The 25,592-nt window shown below is 41.0% G+C and overlaps 1 protein-coding gene across 6 annotated transcripts in view; it reads right to left on the reverse strand.

The window, feature by feature from the left end:
* The window catches only part of Ptprt (protein tyrosine phosphatase receptor type T), a 1,068,074-nt gene that overhangs the window by 111,265 nt on the left and 931,217 nt on the right, over nucleotides 1–25,592 (reverse strand). For all 6 annotated transcript variants that reach the window (XM_058575678.1, XM_058575677.1, XM_058575682.1 and 3 more), the window contains one exon: nucleotides 22,320–22,468. In XM_058575678.1, coding sequence (XP_058431661.1) covers nucleotides 22,320–22,468 — 149 coding nt within the window. The remainder of the gene's footprint in view (nucleotides 1–22,319; nucleotides 22,469–25,592) is intronic.

Raw genomic sequence — 25,592 nt, forward strand, 5'->3', positions numbered from 1 at the left:
TAGTGCAGTAAGAAAAAGTGTGAAGACATGTAATATTGGGGAGAATGATATTGTTATGTTTACTTAATATTATCAGCAAGAAGTTCTGGACCTGCCTGTGGAGTGTTCATATAAATGAAACATGCAAAAATATGTCCTGGTTAGGAAGTTCAAGAAGAAATAATAAAAGAAATAAGTTGCATAGTTTCAATATTTTTGCAAGCATACGAGAAATTTGGGGGAGACATTTGTGTCTGAAGGAAGAAAGATTGAGGTCATATGAGGAAGGGTATGAGTTACAGATTAGAGATTGAATGAGGCTGTGAGCCCAGAAAGCATCGGATGAGACCCCATGTCATTTCTGGGCCAGACAGAGTTACAACCAGGTATTGCAAGATCCATGCTGATTCACCGGCCCCACTTCCAAACCAGCATTTAAAGGAAAACCCAAACTTCAGATGGGAAACTTCTTTTCCTCAAAGTGGAGAACTGAGTTGGCTGGGACTGTTAGTTAGCAATGAGGGCCATCTGCCTTGAAAAGTCCAGAGTGTCTGAAGAATCTGATATAATGAGGGAAGCCGTGATTTCACTTTAAAAGACTGAGGAACTCACAGGATACTCTTGAAGACAGGGAAGGGACCAAACATGAATAGACTCCCCACACCAATAGACTAGAGTGGCGACCTTGACGACACCACTTACTAGCTGTGGGGCCTTGGACAAGTTATTTAACCTTCTGAACTAGTTTATATGAAGTCTTTATGGCTGATATCTCTGAAAACAGAAGACAGAAAGGGAAAATCATAACCATGGCATGACTGTTGGAAGCTCAACACATCAGAGGTTGACAGAGGAAGGAGAGGGGTTCCCTTTTCTCATGGCCAGGATCCTCCTATCTGCTGCCCCTCTCTTTCCTCTTGATAGCTGAGACAGTGTTCCTGCTGCTTCTGGGATCCCCTCTTGCTTCTCCATGCTCAGTTTTCCACAATATTCCATATTTAGAAGTCCAAGCTGAGCATGTCACCTCTCTGTTTAAGCCTGCATGGGCTAAATGCTACTCTCAGCCACATTCTAGACTTCTAGTAGTTCATATGGTTAGTCTGGCCTCTCACCTGCCTCATCGTCTGTGTCTCTGTCCTTCGCTCCCCAGGCTGCAGTTACAGGGTCCTGGCGACCAAATTATTGCCCGTCTGAGATCTGAACTTGATGTGCTGTTTTCCTGGAATGTTGAAACAACCACCCCTTAACCTTCTGAGTCCTGCATGATGACTCACACTCATCCTTCAGGACTAAGCTCAAAAATGGTTTCTTCTTCTAGAACAGGTATATTGCTTTATGGTGGAAGAAACTTGAGAAATATGGTTGCCCATGGAGTGGCCAGGGGCAGGGATTAACTGGGATGGGCCTGAGGGCCTTTCTAGCAGGTGTGAACATTACCAGAGAATGGAGTGGCACAAGTGCTTTCAGGTGCTGGCCTTGTGCAAAGAAAAACTCAAGATTTGTGCATTTCTTTGTAGGTCAATTTTATCACCAATGGTAGATACAGTTCCATACTGGAAGGAGAGGAATGTGTACTCATGTCTGAAATGTTCTTTGACATGCATTAAAAAGCCAAGACAGATTAATGGATGGATAGATGGAAAGATAGGTGTCAAAATAAGTAGAGTATAATGTTAATGATGGAATCCAAGTGGTGTCTACTAAAAATATCTTAACTTTTCTTAATAAAGACGTCAAGGAAGAATCCCTTTCTGCCTCCATCTCCAACTGAGATTTCCATGTTATATCCTAAGAGCATCACCTTCACCAGTGTGAATTGGAATAGTGACTGAATAGCTAAGAGTGAAATAATTTAATATCTGCATCCTTGATTAGTCTCTAAGCTCCACGAAGGCAAGCTCCCTTTCTGTGGTGGTTACCACTGTGTCTCCTGGATCTCAAAGTTGCTCAACAAATACTCTCATTTGTTTGGCAGGTCCAGCTGGCTCTGTGAGAAACACCCTCTCCATGGCCAATAAACACAGCCAGGATTTGTCTGTTTTCCAGATCCATCTCTCATACTTTCCAATTCCTATGGCAAACGCAGCATGATTTCCACTTCCTGCCTCTGTGCTGTTAGCCATGGTGACTGTGGGGAGGTTGATAGTCACACTTATTCAAAATGCACTTCCTCTTCAGATGGGCTTCTGGAGGGTTTAAAGACACTAGATCCAATCTGCATCTCTCAGGGCCACTCCAGTTTGGACTGGTGGTGATTTGGAAGTTCTTCTGGCTCCAGGGTTCTGCAAATGCTAGAAATCATCAGCTCAGCATTTTGTGTCATGTGTCTCACCAACCTCCAGGACCCAAATGTTCATAGGAAGTGTGATATGGAAGGAAAAAAAAAACTTCAAGTAAAGCCTCATGCTAAAAATACAGGCTTGTCTTATTTTCTCTCTCATTCAACAAAATTGTAATAAGACAAAGGTATGCAAAACAGTTGCAGAGTAATACTTAGCTCAACTAGAAAAACTCAATTTTCACAGGCTTTACAACCTCCAGTCTGACAGATGACTTTGTACTTCATTGATGGGTAAGGAAGAGAAAATGAAATGACTAACCTTGTCTGGGAGAGGAAATTTAAATGTGCAACACCTGTTTCAAATGAGTTTGCCATTGCATGAGGCACAATGTTGAAGTCTCCTTTCTCCATTTCAAACTGTGCCCTGGATATTTAGGCTGGGTTTTTGGTTATAATAAACCACACAGACAGCAGAACATTAATAGAGTGGAAAGAACACAGTTTGGGACTCACAAGATCTGAGTTTTCAACTTGGTTTTAGACTACTGAATTATCTTATACAATTTCCTTGCCTCTGTGGAGCTTAACTTTAATTAAGGAACTGAATTAGACCACTGCTTCTCAAATGTTGATTTATATATGAGATACCTTGAAATCGAGATTCTGTTTCAGTAGATCTGGAGTGTGGCCTGAGAGTCTGCATTCGTGGCAACCCCTTAGGTGATGCCAATGATGCTGGTCCTCGGACCACACTTTGAGGAACAAGGGATTAGATGGTTCCTAAGGTAACTTCCAGATAATAAAAAAAATTCTTGTCTTGAAAGGTTCTAGAGCTACTCATAAAATAGAGGGAAAAGTTGTTTTTGGTGAATGAATGAGGAAGTTCAGCTTGGTATTGTTCAAAACCAACCAAATAAAAATTGTAAGAAATCAAAGATACCTAACATTCTCATAAAAACTAATAGAACAGTGCATTCACATCAAGGTTCTACCTTGGGAGATCCTCAGTTGCCAAATTGTAGAGGCTGATCAGTGACATGTCAATCTACTTTGTCTTATAGAGTGGATCCCAAATCCTGGTGCTGAATAAGTCCTTTGGGGAACATATAAAATGCAGATTATTTGACTCCTTATCCCGGACAGAGGGATTTAGTAGGCTCGGATTGGGGCTGTTATGTGTGGGAACCACTGGTTTAACCATGTTTTTTTGTGGGAAAGAAAGTGACTAGGGCCCCCAAAGGGGAAATTTGACTGAACTCCTGTTTGAAAACATGGTGAAGAAGATCTGTCCTTCAAGCCTGCTTGCCTCCAAAATCCCAGTGGCTTGCTCATATGGTAATGAAGATGTGCAGGTCACAAGAGAATCACTGCTACAGAGAAACAGTCTCTAAATAACAGCTCCTGTGAGATGTCAAATTTTGAGAGTCCCTGACAGCTACAATGAGACTTCTGAACTGTAGTTCATATTCTTATATACTGAGATGCTTTAGAACAAGGGTTAAATCTTGACTCAGGTTTAAATAACCTCAAGGCTTTGGGAAATTATTACACCATCTCACATGTTAAGCCATATATTAGTCGTCTATACCTTCATATCAAACTAGAACCCAAATTCAGCCACTTAAAATAACACACATCTATGATCTCACTGTTTCTGCGGGTCAGATGTTTGGGTGCAGCTTCAATGGGTACCTCTGGATCAAGATCTTTCATGAAGGTGTCCCCAAGCTGTCTGGGATAACAACAGTCTCATATGAAGGCTCAATGTGGAGAGAATTTGGTTCCACCTATGCTGGCTAGAAGATTCATTTTCTCATGGGATGTTAGCATATGGGACTCAGATGTTTTAGTGACTGGATATCTCTCTCAGTTCCTTGCCAAGTGGGTCTCTCCATAGGGCAACGCACAACATGGCACCTGAATTCCCACAGAGCAAGTGAGAGGAGCAGGTGAGCACCAAGATGAAACCAGAGTCTTTTAATGACTTTTGTCATATTTTACTCATTAGAAGACACTTACATCTAGCCTGCACTTTCAAGAGGGGGATTACACGAGGATGTGAAATAGGGGGCACAGATCATTAAGGCCATCTCAGAGGCTGCCAATCAAAAATCTAATATAATTCCACAATAAGAACCCAAAGATACAGTGCCAATGAAAGAAAACTTACAGACTTTATAAAACTCAACACATACGAGAGTATACTATAATAATTCATTCCAAAGGGTCCAATCAAAACTTTCCTCTTAAGTTTGCTTATCTTTGCCAAGTATTCAGAGCCATTTTATTTAATGAAAGTTCTGTAATTCGTGAAAGGTTTTAAACTACCCTCTCCACACACTTTTCTGAAGACATTTCCAGCGTCTGATATTTCAAGGGAAATAAATGGTTTAATTTTCCCTATGACATGAATTGTCATTGACAGCAATCTTTAATCATTAAAGAGTTAACAATGCACTTTGAATTGCTTTGTCCCAATAAAAATTCATTCCTTAAGTAAATGAATTAGCCACATAATTGACAGTCAATTCCAGTAATAAACCACTAATTAAGTGATTCTGCTAAGTAAAAAGTATAATGTGATGAATTTGCTAAACAATGGCCTAATAAATTTTCATGCTAAATAAATGACTTGGAATAGGGAATAAACACTCAATGCATCTAGGGTCAGTTAAAAAGATGCTTTCACAAAACAATGACAGAGGGAATGTGCCAGCTAACATCTTTGACACTAGTACACTGGGCTTCTTGCCAAGCAAGGCCAAGTGAATGGGTATAAATAGGGTTAGATGTATTAGATTTGGGGGGGTCACCATGGTCAGAGCATGGGTGATCAGCCTACACCACAACCTGATATTTGCCAGTACAGCAAGTGGAGGTAATAGTAGAACCCAGTGATGGGCAAGAGGAGGTAAAATCCAATGGCAGACTTTCCTGGGTTAGTAAGGTGAGAGTCAGCACCAAGGAGAGCTCCTTAAACTGTAGGTGCTGATGGACATGTGTTTTCTCATGTATACAAAAGTCAAAGATGAAAGGCTTTGATTTCTGCCCCTAAAGGCTTAAATGACAGTGGTATTCAACACTCATAGGTACAAGGGTCTTTGCTGTCCTTTGAAAGCCTCTTGTATTCAACAGATTTACAAGGAGGTCTTCTGGGAGGACCTGGATTCATAGAAGTCCTTCTCATGGGCTTCATTGGTTTGGAACTCCAAGTTCTGTCCAATAATAATAAAAAAGTGGGTACTTTGAAGCCTCATTTTCTGGATCACTAAGGCTGGGATAGTGTCTTGGATTCTTTGCTTTTCTTTCAACACATCAGGAACATTCTTGCCTTGGGAGCCTCTAGCAGGAGCACTCCTTCCTGACATGGCTCACATCTCCAAAGTCTTGATTAAATATCTGAAAACCTGAAATCCTTCCCCCACTTATTATCTCTAATCTCAGACAGTCCCATTGTTTCAGACTACTTATTGCTTGCTACTGCACCACATAATTTATGTATGTGTTATTGTCCACTGATTATTTTTTGTTCCTCCTTCTACTTCCTACCACCACTAGAATGCAAGCTTTAGAAATAGAAGTAACTATCAATTTTTACTTGTTCACTGATGATGCACAAAAAGTATAACACATCTGGCACATAGTAATTGCTCAAAAAACAGTGTGGAATGCATGAATGTCAGCAGCATTCTGAAGTGTGTTATGCTTTGATCTCTGAAGAGGGTAGTGTGATCTTAGAAATAGATGGAGTAAGGAACAGCCTATATCCTGAGGTTTGAAGATAACACTCTTCAAGTAGGCTATCTCCTCAGAGGCCTCAGAAGTGTCTGCATGTTTTCATTATTTGGGAGAGAGGACACTATAGTAGTAGGATCATATGCACACAAAAAAATTAGATTTAAATCCAACTCTGCCTCTTAATAACTATGTGACATTGAGCAAGTTACTTAACCTCTTTGAACCTCACTTTTTACTTATGTGCAAAGACTTGTGCCAATAATAATCATCACCTCACAGGTTATAAGGAATAAATTATATGTACACAGCATCTAGCAGAGCCCTCGGCACATAGTTACAGCTCAATGTTAGTTTCTGCTACCTTCCAATTCAAACATAATGAGGAATATTTCTTAATACATAAGGGTAAGACTTTTCAGATGATGCCAGACATTGATAAGACCCACAAGGGCATAACGTTGGAGACTGAGAAGCTGTGACTGGGGAAGGAGGAGACCACAAAGATAGGGGCAGCAGGACCACAGAGTGGTTCTGAAGTATGCTGAGTGGTGAAGTCCAAGGCAGTCTTCCAGCATCTTCCTGCATTTGGTGATGACACCTTTATAACTAATGACTGGGATGAGGATGCCAGGATGTACTTTATAAGCAGTGAAGGTGCAACATACATCCTCTATATCTCTCCAAGACTAGTACAATGATTCTTCCCTGGCCTTTCTTCCTTCATCAAGGGATTAAACCCCAATAGCAACTTTGGAAATTTGGCTTTAGGCCCTTCCTTAATTTTTCCAGCAATGCATGAGAACAGTTAGTCGAATGCTGAATAATTAAAAGCAAACCATCAAGATCCATCTTGACTGCAAAATTAACAAATGATTCATTCAACAAATATAATAATCATCTATCCTATGAAAACCACCATCCCAGTCTCCAGAAATACAGAGGTAGCCAAAACAGAAGTGTGGTCTATGCATAGACTATCAAAGTAGGCAGACATTAACTAAAAAAACACCTACATTAATAAACAGTGTGTACATGCTAAGAGGGATAAGAACTTAGTGTTATTAGAAAAAATAAATAACAATTGCTTAATTGGATATTCAGGAAATCCTTCAGAAGGTGACATTTAATCATAGACCAGAAGGATAAACAGTGGCTAAACAATAGAGGAGAAGAATGTTACAGAAAGAGAGAACAGAACTGTAGAAGTCACAATGTTGGAAAAAGTCTCAGTGTTTTCAAAGTATAGGAAAAAAGTCTGGACTATCTTGAGCAGATTGGAGTGACAAGAGATGAAATTAAGAATATAAACCGAAGTCAGATCATTCTGGGCCTTTCTGGGCCATGAGATGAATTTTAACTTTACTCTGAGGGCAATGTGAAACCACTGGCAGGTTTTTGGCTGGGCAGTGGCATGATGAGATTTGCATTTTTAAATTGCAGAACAGGCTAGGCTAGTAGCTATTTTATAAGTAAAGCATAACAATGACATTGAGATATTAGGTAAACCTCTGTTGATGGATCAATTTGAAAGAAGAGTGACAGGACAGAATGAGAAGAGCCACAGAGAAAATGCCCAGGGACCATATTTGCAAGTGGATGTATTTGACAGCACACATCTGGCTGGAGACTCAGTGGATGACCACTTGGGTCTCCAGTGCAGTAGAAATAGAAGTGACTCTGCTAGTTTGGAATGACGCTCTTACTTTCCGAGTCTCTGTCACATCTGTAGATCAGAGGGAATTTCATCTAACCTAGATCAAAGACCCTGAAGATGAAAAGGGGTTTTCACCTTGAAAAACTGTACTGGCCCAATGAGACATTAACTGAATAGACACTCATTTCAAAATCAAACATTTCCAAATATTCCAGGTATCAAACCCTCAAAATATGGATTGATCAAGAAAACATGGAGAAAGCTGGAAGATCTAATCAATACTCTGGACTTAAAACTATTCTCAGGAGGAAATGCCACAGAGCATGCTTTCCCTACCAGTGCTTCATTTCAAGGAATTTCCACACCAGTTAGGATGTAGTGACTATAGGCTCTATAAGCAGGTGTGCGTGTGCGTGTGTGTGCGTGTGTATGTGTTGAGACAAAATTTCCACATACACCAGCATCTCATGCTAAATCACCTTCCTTGAAGTCTTTTTTATGCCAAAACAGTACTTGATTCTTACCGGTCTAATCCACTCCAACACATTTACTTCACTGTCACCAGAATGATCTTTCTAAATCGAACCTAACCATTTCCCTCCATTTCTTAAAATTTGTTAGTTCCTTGAAGAAAACAATACATTTCAAAATCTTTCATTTCAATACCATTCAAGACACAGACTTTGACTATCCCTCTGGGTTCATCTCCTACTATGTAACCCTGTGGAGCTAATAGTCCAACTACTGCAGAGACACCAAACTATCCATAATAGTAAGTCAAATGGAAAGGGCTTACTGGGAAAAGTTAGGGAGATTCAGCACCATGGACAGAGAAACTCCTATTTACTGCCATCTACATTCTATCCAAAGTTTTAGAGAAAAGTTAACATGATTGTTGTCTTTGGAACTCTGTATTTGGAAGAATATATTTATACTCACAAGGAATTGTACAAGAGAGCAAATGCTCTTTTCACATTCAGAAAACCTGAAGAGACCCTGTCAAACTATGTACTAATAACAACAGAATCATTACTCACTAAAGTGAAAACTAGAGATTTGGAAAACACCCCTGTTTGTTATTGACTATATTAGCCAAGTGGACTTTCTCCATACATTTCTGCCCTGTATATGCATTCTTTGTTTTAGAATAATGTGATAGTTTTTCAAAATTACCACCACTGAATTGTTCCCTTTCCACATGTTTATGACATTTTCCCTGTAGAGATTCTGCTCCTCCATTCTCTTCAATTTAGGCTGCCCTGAGAGTGCTTTTCAATAACAATAGGCATCAGAAGGGATGCTGGCAAGTTATGAACCTGGATTTTAAGAGGATTGGAATTCCTCCTGGATTTCTTGAAACACTCACTCTGGGGGAAGCCAGTCATTGTGCAAGATATCTGATTACTGTGAGTGTGCCATGCTACAAGGAAGGCTAAGTCAGATGCCCAGGGAAAGAGCAGTGCTGCCCTGCTCCAGATGTTGTAGTCATTTCAGCCCAGGGATCAGACATGCAAATAAAGGAGCCATTTGGGCATTTCATTCCTAGCAGATGTTGTCTGAGGAAGAACTGAAGCCCCAGACATATGGCCCTAGGAGAGTTGTCACACCGATTTTCAGTCATTCATGCCATCCCAGCTGAGGCTCCACATTTTTAAGCAGAAACAAGATATCCCTGTAGTAGTGTGTCCAAACTCCTGGCCCACAGGATTGTGAGTGAAATACGGTGGTGTTTGTTTTATGTCACTAAATTTTGATGTGGTATATTACACCAAAATAAAGAGCAAATACTTGCTCTCTTTTTCTGCATCGACTCCCTCATTCTTGAAAATCCAATTCCTCAGTGATGTTTTCCTTGGCCTTCTTGAAGTAGCCCAAGGGACCCATTTCTACTTCCTGCTGATCTTCTATCATTGTATCCTGGCCTCTTCTCATCTAGAAAACCAGCATGGGCCAAAAACCTTCCTTTTTACCTTGAAGGTAGGTTACAACAACTACAGAAACATCTTGGCTCTCAGAACAAGTGGTGTGGGAAAGCCAGACCTCCATGACCATACTGATTGGACCCATATAACTGGACACGCCGGTGGCTGTTGTCTTATTTCCAAGGCTACTTGTGAGATCATCCAGTCAATGAAAGAACCATAATATGTTGTTTTATCTGCCTTCCTTTACTAGTTTTCTTATTTTTTTTCCCACTGGCAAAGCCAGATAACAGCCCATATGAGATTTTTACCTGTATTTTTTTGTGCTCTGAAGACCATCTGATGACATCTCTTCCTGTTCACATGTTTGGAAGAGCGATTATATCACATCCTAGACCAGCCAATGATTGACTTACTGAGGCTATTTTGAGTAGTAACTCCAATTTTTGCAAGAACCATAAAAAGGGATTTGTAAAATTCCCTTCATTGTTGGCATACTTGGGGTTGGTGGTGGGAGTGGGAGGCAGGCTAAATCAAGGTAGCATCTTATTGGCAAAGGATCATACCTGGATTATTTTTTCTGCTTCCACCCAGTTTTGGATGTTCACAACAGGATAACTGTGTGTGTGTTATCAACTATATCAAGATTCCTAAGAATTCCGTTTGATTTTATCTGAGTATATAGAATTTCTATCCAGAGCCTTACTTTATCTTTCCATCCATCAAAAAGGGTTTTGGGTATCTATTCTGTTCCTTACATTTGCTGCCTACTAGGATACGGTAGTACCAAACCATAAATGATATTCCCCTCTGGGAGCTTGCCATATAATAGAAGATTCAGATCTTAAACAAATGCATTTAGAAACTTAGGTCAGTGCTTAGCTAAAAATGAAGGAACACAATCCTGTTATAGCATCTAAAAAAGAAACCAATCTTATTATGGGAGAAGAGGGTCAGGTCAGGAAAGGAATAAATGCACAAACTGAGATCTAAAGTGTCAAATAGAGGAAATTTATGGATACAGCCAGTCAGTGCTCTAGGTGAAGATTTGGAAAACATTTATGAAAAGGACCAGGTAAACATTTTAGATCTCTGTGACAATGCTCAATTCTACCATTGTAGCACAACAGTAGCCATAGAAATATGTTGTGTTCCAATTAAACTCTACATCAACAAACACAGCGGGCTGGGTTTGACCTATAGGCTGTAGTTGCTCACTCCTTCTCTAGGTAGAGCAATGGCATGGACAAAGGTCATGTGATAGGACTTTGGAAAGGTTAATATCTGAGAGAAGGAGAGAGTATGGCTGGATCACAGAGAATAGTTCAGGGAGATGTGAGAGCCTGGGAGCTGTGAACAGCTCTGTATGTAAAGTAAGAATAGACACTTTGGCCTTTAGCTTAAGTTTTACCTTGAAAAGTACTCCCCACTTCTTTTTAAAAATGTGCAAGGGTATGACAGAGATGGATATGAGGACTGTTTGGGGGCTAGGGATATTGAGGTTAGAGAGGATGAGTACTTTGAAGGATGAGGTAGTTGGAAGTGCATGGTTTCTAGATACTGAAGATAGCAAACAACTAAAACTCAGTGTTGAGCTGGATATGGGAGGTGAGACAGAGGAACTTGTCAAGATTAATCTGTGCTATATGCCTGCAGAATGTATCCTTGCTATTAAGGGAAAATGAAAAATGAAATTTTATTTCATTTCCAGCTTTCATGTAATTAGAAAGTCAACTCAGATTGTTGGAAAGGTGAAAAGCAAATCCTCTTAACAGAGATGGGTCATATGGTTAATGGGCCAGGACAGCCTCTCCTCACTAGACATCATTTTCTTGGCAGCTTATGCACATACGTGTACTGGAAATACCAAGCCTACCACTGCTGCCTGTCCTGTGTTCCCTATCACAAGGGCTTTGTGAGAGTAGAACTGCCATTTCTTGCTCATGCCACCCAGTTACCATTTTGGTTGGTGGAGTCTCCTGTTCACCTGACACATGTCTTCTCTGAAGGCCAGTCTGGGTGTGAGATGTATTTGATATTTGGTGGTAGGGGCCATTCTCTCAAACTAGTGGACAGCATCCCAGTGAGAGTTGTCTGGTAATAAACACCATGACATCCTCTTCACAAATATGTAGGAGACCAAAGAGTGGAGATGGTAATGCAGTAAACAGGTGCTAGCCTGTCTCACCCTTTGCTTCCATTTCCTCAAATGTTATTTTTTAATCTTGGTGAGAGTCAACCTGATGGCTCTTTCATTGACTTTCTTTTATAAAAATTTTTTATTTGTTTTAATTAGTTATACATGACAGTAGAATGCATTTACTTTGATATGTCATACATAGATGGGATATAATTTCTCATTTTTTCTGACTGTACAAGTTGCAGAATCATATTGGTCATGTAGCCACACTTATAAATACAGTAATAATGTCTGTTTCATTCTACTATCTTTTCTATCCCCACATCCCCTCTTCTCCCTTCCCATCACTTCCCTCTACCTAATCTAAGGTAACGGTATTTCTTTCATTGACTTTCTAAGGCATATAGATCTGCTCCCAACCATTAATATGTAAGCCAAATTTTAAGTGTTGTCAGAATATTCTCCTGGGAATTCGGAGATCCTATTACAACCCAAGATGGTTAGACAAACATAGGACAACCTGACCTAATCCATTAGCTCCTTCACTGAATTCCACCCCAGGATCAAGGTGGATTTCCAGAAGGTTCTAACACTTGTGCATCACATTTACACAGCCCTTTGCCTAGTCCCCTGTTTTAACATTATGCCCTCAGCAGTAATCAACTGCTTTTTTTTTTACATGCAAATCTTGGTTGGAAGTTCTTGTTTATTCATTGACTTATGCAGTGGCTATGGGCAATGTGTGGGCCTTAGTGTCCCTATTCATGGCAACATCTTCAATCACTTTGTGTACAAGATGTTCTAAATGTTTACCTCCCAAGACTAGACTCCTCTGCTGAGCTCCCAGTCCACAGATCCACTGCCTACCTGACATCTTTTCAGTGACTCAATAGTACCTCAATGTGAGCTGCTGAGGTTTAAACTCCCCTCTTCTGCTTCAAATCTGGCCTCTTTGTTTCATCACCACCCATCTAGAGTATAAGCAGAAAAGATTCAGTCCAGGATTGAGGCCTAAGGTTCTTCAATAGTTAGAGGCTGGGAACAAAGGAGAAACCAATCAAGAAGAATGAGAAGAAATGTTTGGGGAAGAAATCGAGAAACAATGTCAAGCAAAGAAAGTGTTCTAAGGAGGACGAACTACTGATAGGTCAACCATAGAATCCCTGGTTCCAACCCAGACTTGGTTTCTTCATAGACCTTGAGAAAATTACGTAAATTCTCCAAGCCTCAGTTTCCTTGTGTCATGCAGTTGTTGAGAATATTAAGTGAAATGGTAAAGTGCTTCGTCCAGTAATTACTGACAAAACAGTAGCTAGTAGAATAATCTGTGTTTTTAAGTTATCAAGGCTATAGCTTTGAGCTGAGAGGAAAAAATGGTCTGTAGGCTTGGTTTATTCTGCTACCTAGCAACTACTTATTTACATTTGCAGCATCTCTTCCTCATCCTTGATTACTTTAACAAGCACTTCCTAAGTGCCCTGTTGTAATTCAGGACCACCTGTGAGGTGTAGAAAATAATTCTATTTTCTTCTCAAGATGCAGTGGCCTAGCACAAATTGTCAAAAGCAACTTCAGCTTTGTCTCTTTACTGAGTCCTTTTCAAAGGGTATTGAGAGGGAATGGCTGAACCAGCATACAATGAAAGTGAAGGTCTGTATCTGATAAAATGTTCTCTCTACAATGCAAAAATGAATCTGTTATGATTCAAAGAGTATACGAGGCCAGGTTCCAACAAAACATAAGAACACCTAGAACTGGGTTCACTCTAAATTTCAGGTAGGTTAATCTTTTTTTGGAAAATGACTTCAAGTTGGCCACAGATGTAAGGCAGTTTCCAGCTCCATGTTAGCCTCATGGCTGACCATACATGAGTCCCAGGCTCTGAACCCACTTGCTAGCACCCACTCTGTTCCTTACACTTCCAAGGTGTTGTCCCTTTTACCTGGGACAAGCCTTCCCTTGCACTCCCTTTAAATCAAAACCCATCTCCCTACATAGTATTCTCTAACTCACTTAGGCAGAATTAATCACTTGCTGAGCCTCTGATCAGTGTTCCCAGAACGCTATTCGCGCCTTTTCTCCATCACTTATCACATTGATTGAAACTAATCCACTTACAGGTCTCCTCCTGGAGGAGAGTCATATCCTTGAAGGCAGAGACCGTGTCTTATTTATCTTTACAATCCCTACAATACTTCCCATACGGTCGACATTCAATGAATATTTAAAGGAACACCTCGGCTATTCCCATAATGAGGAGATGAAAAGTATAATTCAATCTGAGAAAGTTCTATTTGTGCAGAAATCAGATTGGGGGTCCACAGAAATTACTACATGACAAACTGCTATTGACTATACAGTATGTACAGTATTTCATTCCTTTGAAGGAGATCATGAAACAAAGACTAGAATGGCCATAACTCCAAATCTAACCCTGATTTCATTAATGACATGAGGAGTGATCTTGAGAAAACTCTCTGGGACTCATGTCTTCATTTTCAAGATGAGGAGGTTGGATCAGGTGACATTTGGTTTTTAATCTTGACTATATCATAATTATTATCCCTTTTTGAGTCAAATATGCTTCACTGAAACATGTCTTAATTTAACTCCTTAGCATTTGTACTAGACAATTTGCCTCCTTTCTCAAGGGTTACCTAAATTCACATTTTGCACTTCCAAGGTGTGAAACATTCCATTCCATTTTGGATTGCCATGAGTTTAATAAGTGCATCCTTTAATCTGTCAGTCAAGTGGATGATAGCAAAATATTCAATAATTCCTGTACAATATTCAATAAAGCAGAAGGTGGCAAAATTGTATCATTCAATTCTCCTAGATTCAATTTAATCCTGGAAAATATAATTGCTCCTACAAACAGAACTTTTGCTTTATTTTTCATTCCTCGGCATGATGCTCTACTGAGCTCTTGGTTTCACTTGGTGACTCATTGCATTTCCTTGTAAATTTCCACTCTTTTTATTCTGGCTCTCAGATTGTCCACTGTTCAGGCAAAAGGAGAGAAAAATCTCTGAGGTGGCTTGAGAGGGAAATCTGGTGGCCTCATACCGATTGATGGGCATTAGTAGCTTTCAGGCCCAGAAGCCTGGATGTCCTTTGGAGCATCCGCCCTGGGAAGGAGGTGGTTAGAGCCCTCTCCCCAGAATGTCTGCAAGTCACTATTATCAGAGACAGCTTAGTCCAAAAAGAAGGGGTTTGGAGTCAGACAGTCCTGGCTTTCCTTTGAGCCAGTGATTTTCAAATTTGAACATGCATATGAAATCACCTGTAAGGTTTATTAAAACTCTGATGCTCTCTTCCTCTGGTTTGGGTCCTGTAGTTCTGAGGTGGGGCCTGAAAATTTGCTTCCAACTAGTCTCCAGGTGATGCTAGTACTATTCATTTGAAGACTTTGCTTTGAGTATGATTGTTTTAAGCAAATAACTCAATATCTGTGGAGTAAAGTTTCTATGTCTATAAGACGGGACAATAACATCTACCTTACAGAAGGCAGGATGGGTCTTAGCTGGGTTTAGACTCAGGTTTGAGGTCCAGCTCTGCTATTTAAAGCTAAGAAACCTTAGACAAGTTCCTTACTATTTTTAAGCTTCGGTTTCCTCACCTTTAAATTATCAGGGATAATCACAACACTTATTTAATCTTCCCAAAATACCAATGTGATAAAGATGCGTATAAAACATTCAGTATGGAAATGGGCATATCATTAATGCTTGATTGATGATTAACAAGTATCATAAATATGAATAGTTATTATTACACTTTGAAACTGTAAACTGGGAGGATTAAATGAGGTCATTGCCTGACATGATTGGAAATAAATAAAATGGTAGGCTTGGATCTAACAAGAAGAAACAGCATAGATGAAATGTTACTTGGATCCCCAAATCATCTTTACTGGAACTGAACAAGGCAGTCCTAACTGGGATTTTGAGCAGATTGAAAACCAGAAATGTTTTCTGAGAAAGGCTGATGGCTGATATGGGAGCTATTTAGCCTCAAGAAAGGACCTGTGCATACAGGTGGCCTCAGTTACGCAGTTAAATAGCTGGGGTCAGGGTGGGTCTTGCAGGAAGAGAAAGGCTGATTCCATCACTCTATGTGACACCAGAGGGCAGACAAAGGCCGGCACATGGTTGCTGACTGATACATGCTTGAATGCAAAAACAATCAAATGCATTAAAGTTAACTTGGAACAGAATTCAACTCAATGGAAGACAGGACTTACTGTAAGAAGAGTTGGAACCAGATGTAAGCTTGGGAGATCTTAATGTGAATTCCAACTCTATCATTCATTCATTCATTCATTCATACATTCAAACAAATGGTCAATGAGTCTCTGATGGACCAGAGACCTGAGAAATGGTCAGAGTAGGGAGAGAAATGGTCAAAAACCAAGGAGAGCCCAAGAGATTGTGCTTAGGATTTTAGCCTTAACCTTGAGGGTAGCAATGATGTCATCTATAACATCAGGATAATAATTCCTACCAGACTGCTCTGGTTTGAGTAGCAGAGATAATATGTGAAAAGTGTCTAGGAAAGTGATAACCAAGGGAAGATCCCCCTAAAACAGAGTAATCGTCAACATCACACATCATAGAGTCAACAGTTTTCCAGAAGATTAAGACACATTTCTCTAGTGTCAGTGCCCTTACAGGAAGTGAACCAGATAGAGAAACCACCCAAGAAGTTTACCACAACCCCGGCAACCCTCACTTCTTTAATCTTTAAATTCCTGGTCTGTCTTCCCTATTTGAATTGCTTTGGTTACATAACATGATCCTAAAATATTCCTGCTGGATTTTGCTTGGTGCTTCCTTCTCTCTTCCCCATCTCTGCTAAACTGTCCCATGAGGGTAATGAGCTGGACATTCCCTGACCTGCCTTCAAAATAAACCCTTTCATGAAGTCTGTATAGTGAAGGACAGCCAGGGGCCTTGGTTTTCAGGGCCCACTACCTCTTTGGCAGCAAATATCTCCTAAGGTTACTGCATGCTCACCAGTAGGTGTAATTTGGTCACAAAGTCAGGGGAGAGGTCCTGTGGCTTTTTGTGCAGATGGCAACTGCACAAATAATACAACAAAGATGCTCTTTGTGGGACCCTACATCTCCCCTGCCTAGCTGTGAGATCTCTGTTGGCAGGGACCATCTGTTCATCTTTCTGTAACTCTCAAGGGATTGGTCCAGGTTAGGAAGGCCTGAGGATGGTACCACCACTTTCCTAAGAGCTCCTGGTCAAACAGTTCCCACAGAAGCTGTCCGGGAGAGTATCCATTGGGCAGGTGCCTCCTGCAGTAGGAGCTTGGGTGAAGAGAGGACCTAGGAAGAAGCGCTGTTCTCCCAGCCAGCAGGGCTGTTTCACTTTGACATCTCTTCTCCTTCTCCCAATTTCATGGTGGAATGATTGCTGAAGTTTGGAGAAAAGACAGAGATGTTTGGTTTTGAGAGGAGAGCGTCTGTCTTGGGGTCCAGGCCTCTTTGTCTACTACTTATACAGCTTCAGGAGGATCTCTGAATATCTGAGAGGATTAGTTAACTGTCTAATGGGTTTGGTAAGAATCATGTAGGCTGCGGAACAGAATTCAGCTCAGTGGAAGACAGGACTTACTGTAAGAAGAGTTGGAACCAGATGCCTATTTGAGGTGCTTATGACAGAGCCCAGCACCTTTTTGATATTCTAGTTTTCCATGGGGGTGCCCAGTTCCAGGTCTCCAAGAAGAACAGAGGTGTGGAGGCAGTTGACCCATGGGGAGGGCACTGGACTTCTCCTTTCTCATGACCCTCAGACTTCCCTCAGTGACACTGGTGAGTGCTTGGTCACTATTCATGGCACAGAACCAGGAACTCCAGATCTGGGGTCAGATAACCCTATTCAGTTTATAACATCTTCTCTGCTTTATAACGTCATCTCTGCTGTTTCTGTACTGTGTGATTTTGGGCTTATTTATTTGGGTTCCCTGAAATCCAGTGTCCTCATTTTCAGAATGGGAATAATGTCTAATTTATAGGGTCACTAGAAAGTTGGAAGAATAGAATTTATATAAAGCAGAAGATTTGGCACATAGTGGTATCCAATATAATTTATCCTCCTCTTAGAGTTTTTTGTACAAAAAGCTCAGAGCCAAATTGGAATTTAAAAGTTACCAGCTTGCATATTGAGATTCAATTATAATATAATTACATTTTAATGTATCCTTGTCTTCATCTTATTGTTTTCATTTATATTTTCCTGATCCTCGTTATTTACTTCCCTTCTATTGTTTTATTCAGGTCCCCCTTTTGGATATTTCCCCCAGTTCTTTGCAGAACTAGCTGGAGAGCCTCTGATGTCAGGAAAAATGGATCTTCATCATGACTTGTCAAATAACTATGTGATATGGACTGCGGAGTCTCTCTGAACCTCAGTTTCCTCATCTGCAGAATGGGGTGAAAAATCACCCTACAAGCCATTTTACAACACAGGCATAAGGATCTGTTGCTTATGTGTCTTGCAGAAGGACGTAAAGTATGATAAACTTGTAAACATAAAAATCTATTTTCTGTGAGACAATGCTCCAACTTATTTATCTCTGAAATTACTCTCCTCAAACTGCCCCAGGACTCACAGCCTTTGGCAGCCAGGTATAAAGCACTGAGGAAATGGCCATTGAATCCCACCTCTAAGGCCTCCTCCCCCATTCATGCCTGCTTCCTGACTCAGCAGGGTGTTTGAAGGCTCCACTTGTGGGATGTGTGGAGATGGCTTGCCTTTGCACATCCGATGTTGTAAGATTCAATAAAGTGGGAGCATAAAAATAAAGACAGTTAACTAATGGTACCCAGCAAACAAGGGAGTCGGTCACACACAGTCTGAGAAGGGCAGACAGCTAAGGTGTTAGAGGATTCAACAGGGATTTGTTCTGAAGCAGTTTTGTTTGGACTGAAAATGAATAAGGAGAAGATGACATGTGAATACCAGAGATAAAGGAGAAGACTTAAGCCCAGATAAATAAGGAGAGTACCCAGAGAAAGACCCAGAAACTGATTCCAGGGAACAGAAGATCAGAGGGAGGAAAAAAAAAGTACACAGGGCTGTAGGATCAAATGAGATTACTTAATAAAAGCTAGCATTTCTTTAACTGGAAAACAATGCACATCGTTTGTCCTTGAAATGTGACATACACTCCTTTTTAAAGAATGCCAAAGCTCTCCACAGCAACAGCTCCTACCAGACAAAGCCTCTGTCACCCTTGAGGCCCAGAGGTTATTTTCCCTATACAATATTGGTATCCTTGATTGAATACATGTCACCCAACTTAGCAGTCACTTGGAATAGAAAACCCCAGAAAATGAACCTATGCAGGAAAAGGCAGAATTTGAATTAGGCAAGGGCCTACCTGTCCAATAATGAACTAATTGCTCAAAGCACGTTCTTTTATATTCTTTTCTGATGCAGCAACCCTGCCTGGGCCCTACCCCTCAGTGCTGCACAACATTTGCACATAATCTCAAGGCCTCTTAAAGATGTTGATGCAGAAGCCAGACAGTCACTTCCCTAATGTCACAAAAATAGATTCAATTTTACATACATCAGGGTGATTTCAGAAGCAATTTCTACATCTCCAGTGTAAGCACTACTTACTTTTTTTTTTCTCCCTCAAATCTCATCCCAGTGGTTCCACAGGGCATTTAAAAAGCTACCTGATGCACTTGAGGGCATTGAAAAAAATCCCCAATGTGGGTTTATAGCTGCAGTTGAAGACACCAAATACATACAGAGGGTTCTAAAATATTCAGTGATTCAAATACATGCAAATTTTCATTTCATACTAATCGAGTATATAAAAAACAAAATTAATTTTTTTTGCTTTTTAAAAAGTAATATTATTAAAATGAAAGAACACATATAAACATAATATGGTTGTGTATACATGTCTGTGTGTTCATACACAGACATATATGTGTGTGCGTTTTAAACATAAAATGTGCACATATAGATATCTAATCATTTGGAAAGATTGTCCCTGGCCTTTAAGCTCTCTAATTAGGTTCCACTGGATATTTTTCTTCTTCCTTTCTGATTAGCTAATTTATCTCCATCTTGGGTGTTTTCATTTTAAGGGTCTAAGTTTTGGTGCATGGTGAAAACAATGGTGATATTTCCCTTTGAAACCCAAGAAATTAGAGTCTCCCAGGTTGTTTTCATTTAAGATCAGAAAGCTTGAGACCAAATGCCTATAATTTTAGAGCCAAAATGATCGACATACATCTCTGACCATAATCTCTGTCATTCAAAGTCCTCCCATGGCAATTCCACAAAAGGAAAAGAGTGTGCGCAGAGGCTGATTGTATAGGAAAGGTTTAGCATAAATAGGTAATAGTTGGTCAGTGTTTTTAATCAGCTATTCTTGCAAACAAACTTCTTTACCCTTGGGCCAGAAGCAGGAGAGCCAGAGCCGGTCTAGTACAGTGGAGCCTCAGTGAGCTCGGGATGGTCCTTTCTTCAAAACCCAACCTCATTTATTTGATGGCCCCTTCTCTGCCCTTCCTGGTCTACATCAAAATCCCCTTGCCCAGGCCCTAGGAAATGTGTGAATCCCTGTGATTCACCTGGACCGAAGACAGAAAAAGGACTGGTTGCTTGGTTAAGCAGACCACAGATTTTCCTCTGACCTCCAAGGAAAGCAAAAGTTAAATATTTGCTCATAAAATAATCAGTAGACTCTTAGGCTTTGTTTTTAAAAGCCATTACCCATCTTTAAGACGTGCTCAAACTCAGCATCGTCAATAACGGGCAAAGTGATATCATGTGTCTATTGGTATGATCCAAAGGGAAGTACACAGCATCGCATATGTAGTATTTTTACCCAAATGTTTAACCTGAATGTTATCTGGATTGGAGACCATTTTATGAGAAAACTGCCCCCAGGCTTTGAAAAAAAAATATCAGTGTCCTGGAAAAAAAAAAGTTTGGAAGTCTATTCTACAGGCAAAGGAGATAAAGAGACAAGAAAACCAAACACAGTGTGAGCACCTTGGATTGGAGCCTGAATTACAATGAACAACAATAAAGAAGATTTGGGGACATTGAGAGAATTTGACTCTGGATAGGTATATTGGATATCATTGAATCAAGTTTCCCTTGTTGGTTAAGATACTGTTATCGTGGTTGTGTTGAAGAGTGTCCCAGTTCTTAGGAAACTTGTTGAGCTCTGTACAGGTGAAGTGTTATGTCTGAAGTGAACTTCTAAATTGTTCAGATAATTGGAGAGAGAGAGAGAGAGAGAACAAAAGTGCAAATGCTGAAAAATGAACCATTTGAAGGGCTTTACAAAATCTATAGCCTTCAGTCCCTGCCCTCGCATTCCCAAGGAGATTTTGATTCAGTGGATGAGGGTGGAGACCATGTACATGTATTTTGGAAATCTCCCCAGGTGGATTCTGTGCTGCCCTTGAGCTTAGGAATCATGGGTCAGACCTGGGTCCATCCAGGACAAGCTGTGTGGCTGTGGGCAGTTGAACCAAACACATTTGGCTTTAGATGCCTTACCTATAAAACGGGTACAATAATAACATGTATCTTACAAGACTGTGGTGAGAATGAAATGAGAGAGAGTGGCTGCAAGTGCAGAAGGTGGCAAATAAATATTTGTTTTCTTTCTTCCTTCATCTTCTCATAGATCTACATCATCCCAAATGGACCATACCTAAGGTTATTTTTTGCAAGTTGGGATTTCTTCCATCTGCAATTTATATAATATATGGAGGAATTTTGTCCCTGATAAATATCCTTTTAGATTTCCTGCATTCCCCAATTTGGAGCAGAGGTTGGGGAATCTAGCGTATTAGATCTAGGAAAGAACAAGCTTACAGCATGGTTGGAAGATAAGAGCGAATGCCACCGTGTAATTACCACACCAGCCTGATAGGTTAAGAGTCCTGGAGCTCTCCTTTGGATAGGGCTGACCATGAAGTCTTAACCACCTAGATTAGCTTGGGGTCCTTTGTTAGCTTTGCATGAAGACTCAATCTTCACAAGATGTCATGTGTCACTATTGGCTAAGGCTTAGAAGTGGCCATGGCTTGAGAGGTCTGTCTTCCAGTCTGGACTTGATATCAGCCAAGGGACTTTGGAGAGACTGTTTCTGAGCCTTCATTTCCTGAGCATCCAGAACCAGGACAGTAATAGTTCATGACTCACTTACCTTACACGATATGTGTGAAACAGTTTGAAAATTTAAAAATTCAGTTCATGGTGGCATATTTTTCTCTTTAAAGGCCCCTCCTCCTCCTCCTCTTCCTCCTCCTCCTTCTCCTCCTTTTTTACTATTATCATTTTTAACCCATCTCTATTTAGGCCCCACAAGCAGTTAGGATGACTTGGTCCCATTTCTTTCTACTTTGGGGTATATTCTTAAATACTCCATTTCTCCTTTGAAGGGGCTGCCCCAGGGCTCTGCAGGGGAGAACCTTCCTCCTGGACCATCCCAGGGAAGCATCCTGACTCAGGGTCTCACAATACCTGAGCACTGTGAGGGGTCCACAGCAGAAGTACCAGGGTCATGCCAGACCTAGATATCACCTTCCCCTTAGTGGACTCAACTTACTGAATCCGTTAACGTCCTGAGAACTGGAGGAGAAGCCTTCATCATTGCGACTGGCGCTGAGCTTGGTGGTGGGTTTGTCCGCAGAGGCCACAGGCCCCATCTCCCTCTGGGCTCCACTCTGTGTCTCCTTCTGCTTCTTGGCCAGCTTCCTTTGGGACATGTGCAAGGGAAAAAATCACAGTCAGATGGTGCCAGTTGAAATAAAGCATTGGAAAGATAGATTACTCTCCTTTCCTGCCTGCCATCCTCTACTCTCACGCTTGGCTTATTTTCCAGAAATAAAGCTAAGCCAGGCTCTCCACTGTCAAGGTGGAATAGAGCTAAGTCCTCCATAACAACTAGTAGATTCCATGCAATAGAATCGCGAACGCATGCCGCCTTATCCAAACCATGCGCACAAAAATCAGTGAGACTTGTACGATGCCACCTCCGCTCTCCTTTAGAGGAGGAAGAGGCCAGGCTGGTCTTTCTGTTCTCATGTCTAGAATTTGGTCTTTTTCAGAGACTGAGCTCATGAACAACCCACCCACTAATGGTAGGTTGAAGAAGGGAATGGTGGTTGGGGGTGGTGAGGGTTGAGGTTAGTCTCATAGCTCAAAGGGAGAAAAGGAAAAGCTGAACTTGATGCATAGCTATGCACGTAGGAATAGACCCTCAGAACCAGAAGGGCATTTATAATAATAATAGTGTAGGCCAATAGTTTTCAAACTTCGGTAAAAATTTGAGTCACCTGAGAAAAAGTACATAGAGGCTCAGGCTCATGAATGTAGGATAGAGCCTGGACCTCTGTGTGGCCACCGAGTTCCCAGGTGATTCTGACACCAACCACTGGGGGGCAAAACTCTTGACTTTGACATCAGGCAGATGTTGGTTTGTATCCTACCTCTGCTGCCTGCCAGCTGCATGACCCAGGGCAAGTTCATTCGTCTCTTTAAAACCTGAACCCTTCCTCTGTACACTGTGGCAAACTAACTTTACAGCATTGTAATAAGTGAGAGGGTTCGTAAAACACAAAAAGCACGGTGCCTGGCACATGGGGAGCACTCCATGCCCGGAAGCTGCTGTTCTTATGAAGACCTGAGTTGCCTTTCAGTGTCTGGATTCCCTTTCCAACAGCCCCACTGTGGAATACCGTCTCCCCCTGAATTATATCAAAGGATGGAGACTTGGATTCCTCACCCGGGAACTGAAAGGTTAAGGAGTTCTTCTTTTATGGATTAGAAATCCACCTCCCTTAAATTTTAACTGATAGGTATTAGATATTTCATTAGAAATCTAAAAATATGACTAATGCTTCTTGCATATAACAGTTATTCAAATATTTCTAAAAAGTCCACATGATCTCTCTGGGTTTTCTCAACCCATATGCATCTCAATGTTAAACATTAAATATCTCGAGGATTAATTTTTCCAGGCCTCTTGCTCCATTTTCCACAGGACCTGGCATCAAATTCAATTGTGGTTATTCCTATATCCATGCAGAAAGAATAGGTGTCCAGAGAGGTCAGACTCGGTGCAAAATAGGGAATAATTTTCCCAAGTTGAATCCATCTGCTCATAAAATAGGGCATTTCAAGAGGTAATGATCTCCCAATGTGAGGTGGTATTCAAAGAAAGGATAAACCTAGATGCAAAAGTATTTTAGAGCTCATACAATATCAACTCCAGTTTGGTAGTAAACTCCTTAAAGCCTGGGTCCCTGATCTAGGTGTAGACAGCAGAGAATGACAGATGGCACACACACACACATAGGGATGATTTGAGGAGCATCTATTTATAAAAAGGGTGACTGGCAAAAGTGGAAAGAATGCAGGGCACCCCAATGTAAAAGAGATTTACACACACACACACACACACACACGGAAGAGCCGTTTGTCACCTGTGGATCCAGAAGAACAAGTAGAGGAAGCACAAGAAGAGAACTGTAAAGGGGAGACACTGGACAAGAGCCTTGGCTGTCTTTTGAGGGGTCCTGCCTGTGCTAGGTGACCTCTAGGAAGGAACCAGAGGCCAAGGTGTCCTGACTGCACCCAACCCTCTCCCTCTGATCCCATACAGCAGTTATCAGTAGCTGAGCCCAATTATGAGGCAGAGATGGTGAAGCACCCCTTGGGGGGAGTCCCTGCAGAATGTGCTCTGGAAGCAGAAAACAGAGCAGAGAAAGGTAGAGAGTGAATCCTGAGAATTCAGACCAAGAAGAGAAAAGCTTTTCCTTCCCCGATTTTGGCCATAATTTCAAGACAAATGCAGCCTACCATGGAATTCTTCATTTATTTAGTTTTTCAAAATTGGCCTGGGGAAAGAAGGGCACTCAAGAGTAGAAACACATTTTTTTTTTTTTTGGTTGCAATGCTTTGGCCACAGGCACCCTGTTCTTCCCATGCAGCTATTCAGCAGACAGAAAAACAACCAGTGAATCACTGCCTGGGAGGGCCCCTTCTTACCACCGGCAGACAATCAACAGGCAGGGTGTGCGCCAAGGAAAGAAAAGTGAGTAATTCTGCTCCTGATGACATTTCAAAATTTTATTCTTCATTTATTATCAAAAAGGAGTGTGTTTAAAAATGTATATGTGACCTTCTTAATCATAAATTTGAAAAGATATACAGCATATCCTTTGCCTCTATCTGAGCTCTGCTCACATTCCCCCAGCAGGAAATAAAAAGAAAATCCGATAAGAGAATTAACTTTAAAACTATAAATGAGTATGTATCAGACGCTTGGTATTTCCTCTGGGGCAGAGCTGCTAACCAATCTCATTCTATTCAGGGTAAAATAATATGGAGAGGGCTGTGTTGGGCACAAATCATTGGTTTCCAAAGGAATAATAATAACAAAAAGGTCTCACAGATTCTATGAAAAATGGCATTTTATAGAAATGTTTGGGTAGCTCAGCATACCTATATTGAAAAAAATAAAAATCAGAGCCTCTCTGAAACATGTAGATATTTAAAAGTCAGAAAGCTGAGTTGTAAAACTTCAGACATGACATGTACATTAGTCAGATTTGCATTACTACAATGAAATACCTCAGATGATTAAGTTACAAAGAGGAAAGGTTTATATCAGCTCATGGTTCTGAAGGCTCTTTCAGTGGCCCCATTGCTTTGAACCTTGAGCAGGAGAGGAATGTCAGGGGATGTGGGTGGTGGAGCACACTGCTCAACTCACGAGCCAGGAAACAAAGAGCACAACTGGATGGGCCAAGATGCCCAAAGCCCATTTAAAGGCCACCTCCAACCACCTAAGGACCTCCCGCCGGGTCCCACTCTT

Source organism: Marmota monax, unplaced genomic scaffold (assembly GCF_021218885.2).
Source record: "Marmota monax isolate L192 unplaced genomic scaffold, Marmota_monax_Labrador192_F-V1.1 WCK01_AAM20220418_F8-fsc00014, whole genome shotgun sequence".
Taxonomy (NCBI): domain Eukaryota; kingdom Metazoa; phylum Chordata; class Mammalia; order Rodentia; family Sciuridae; genus Marmota; species Marmota monax.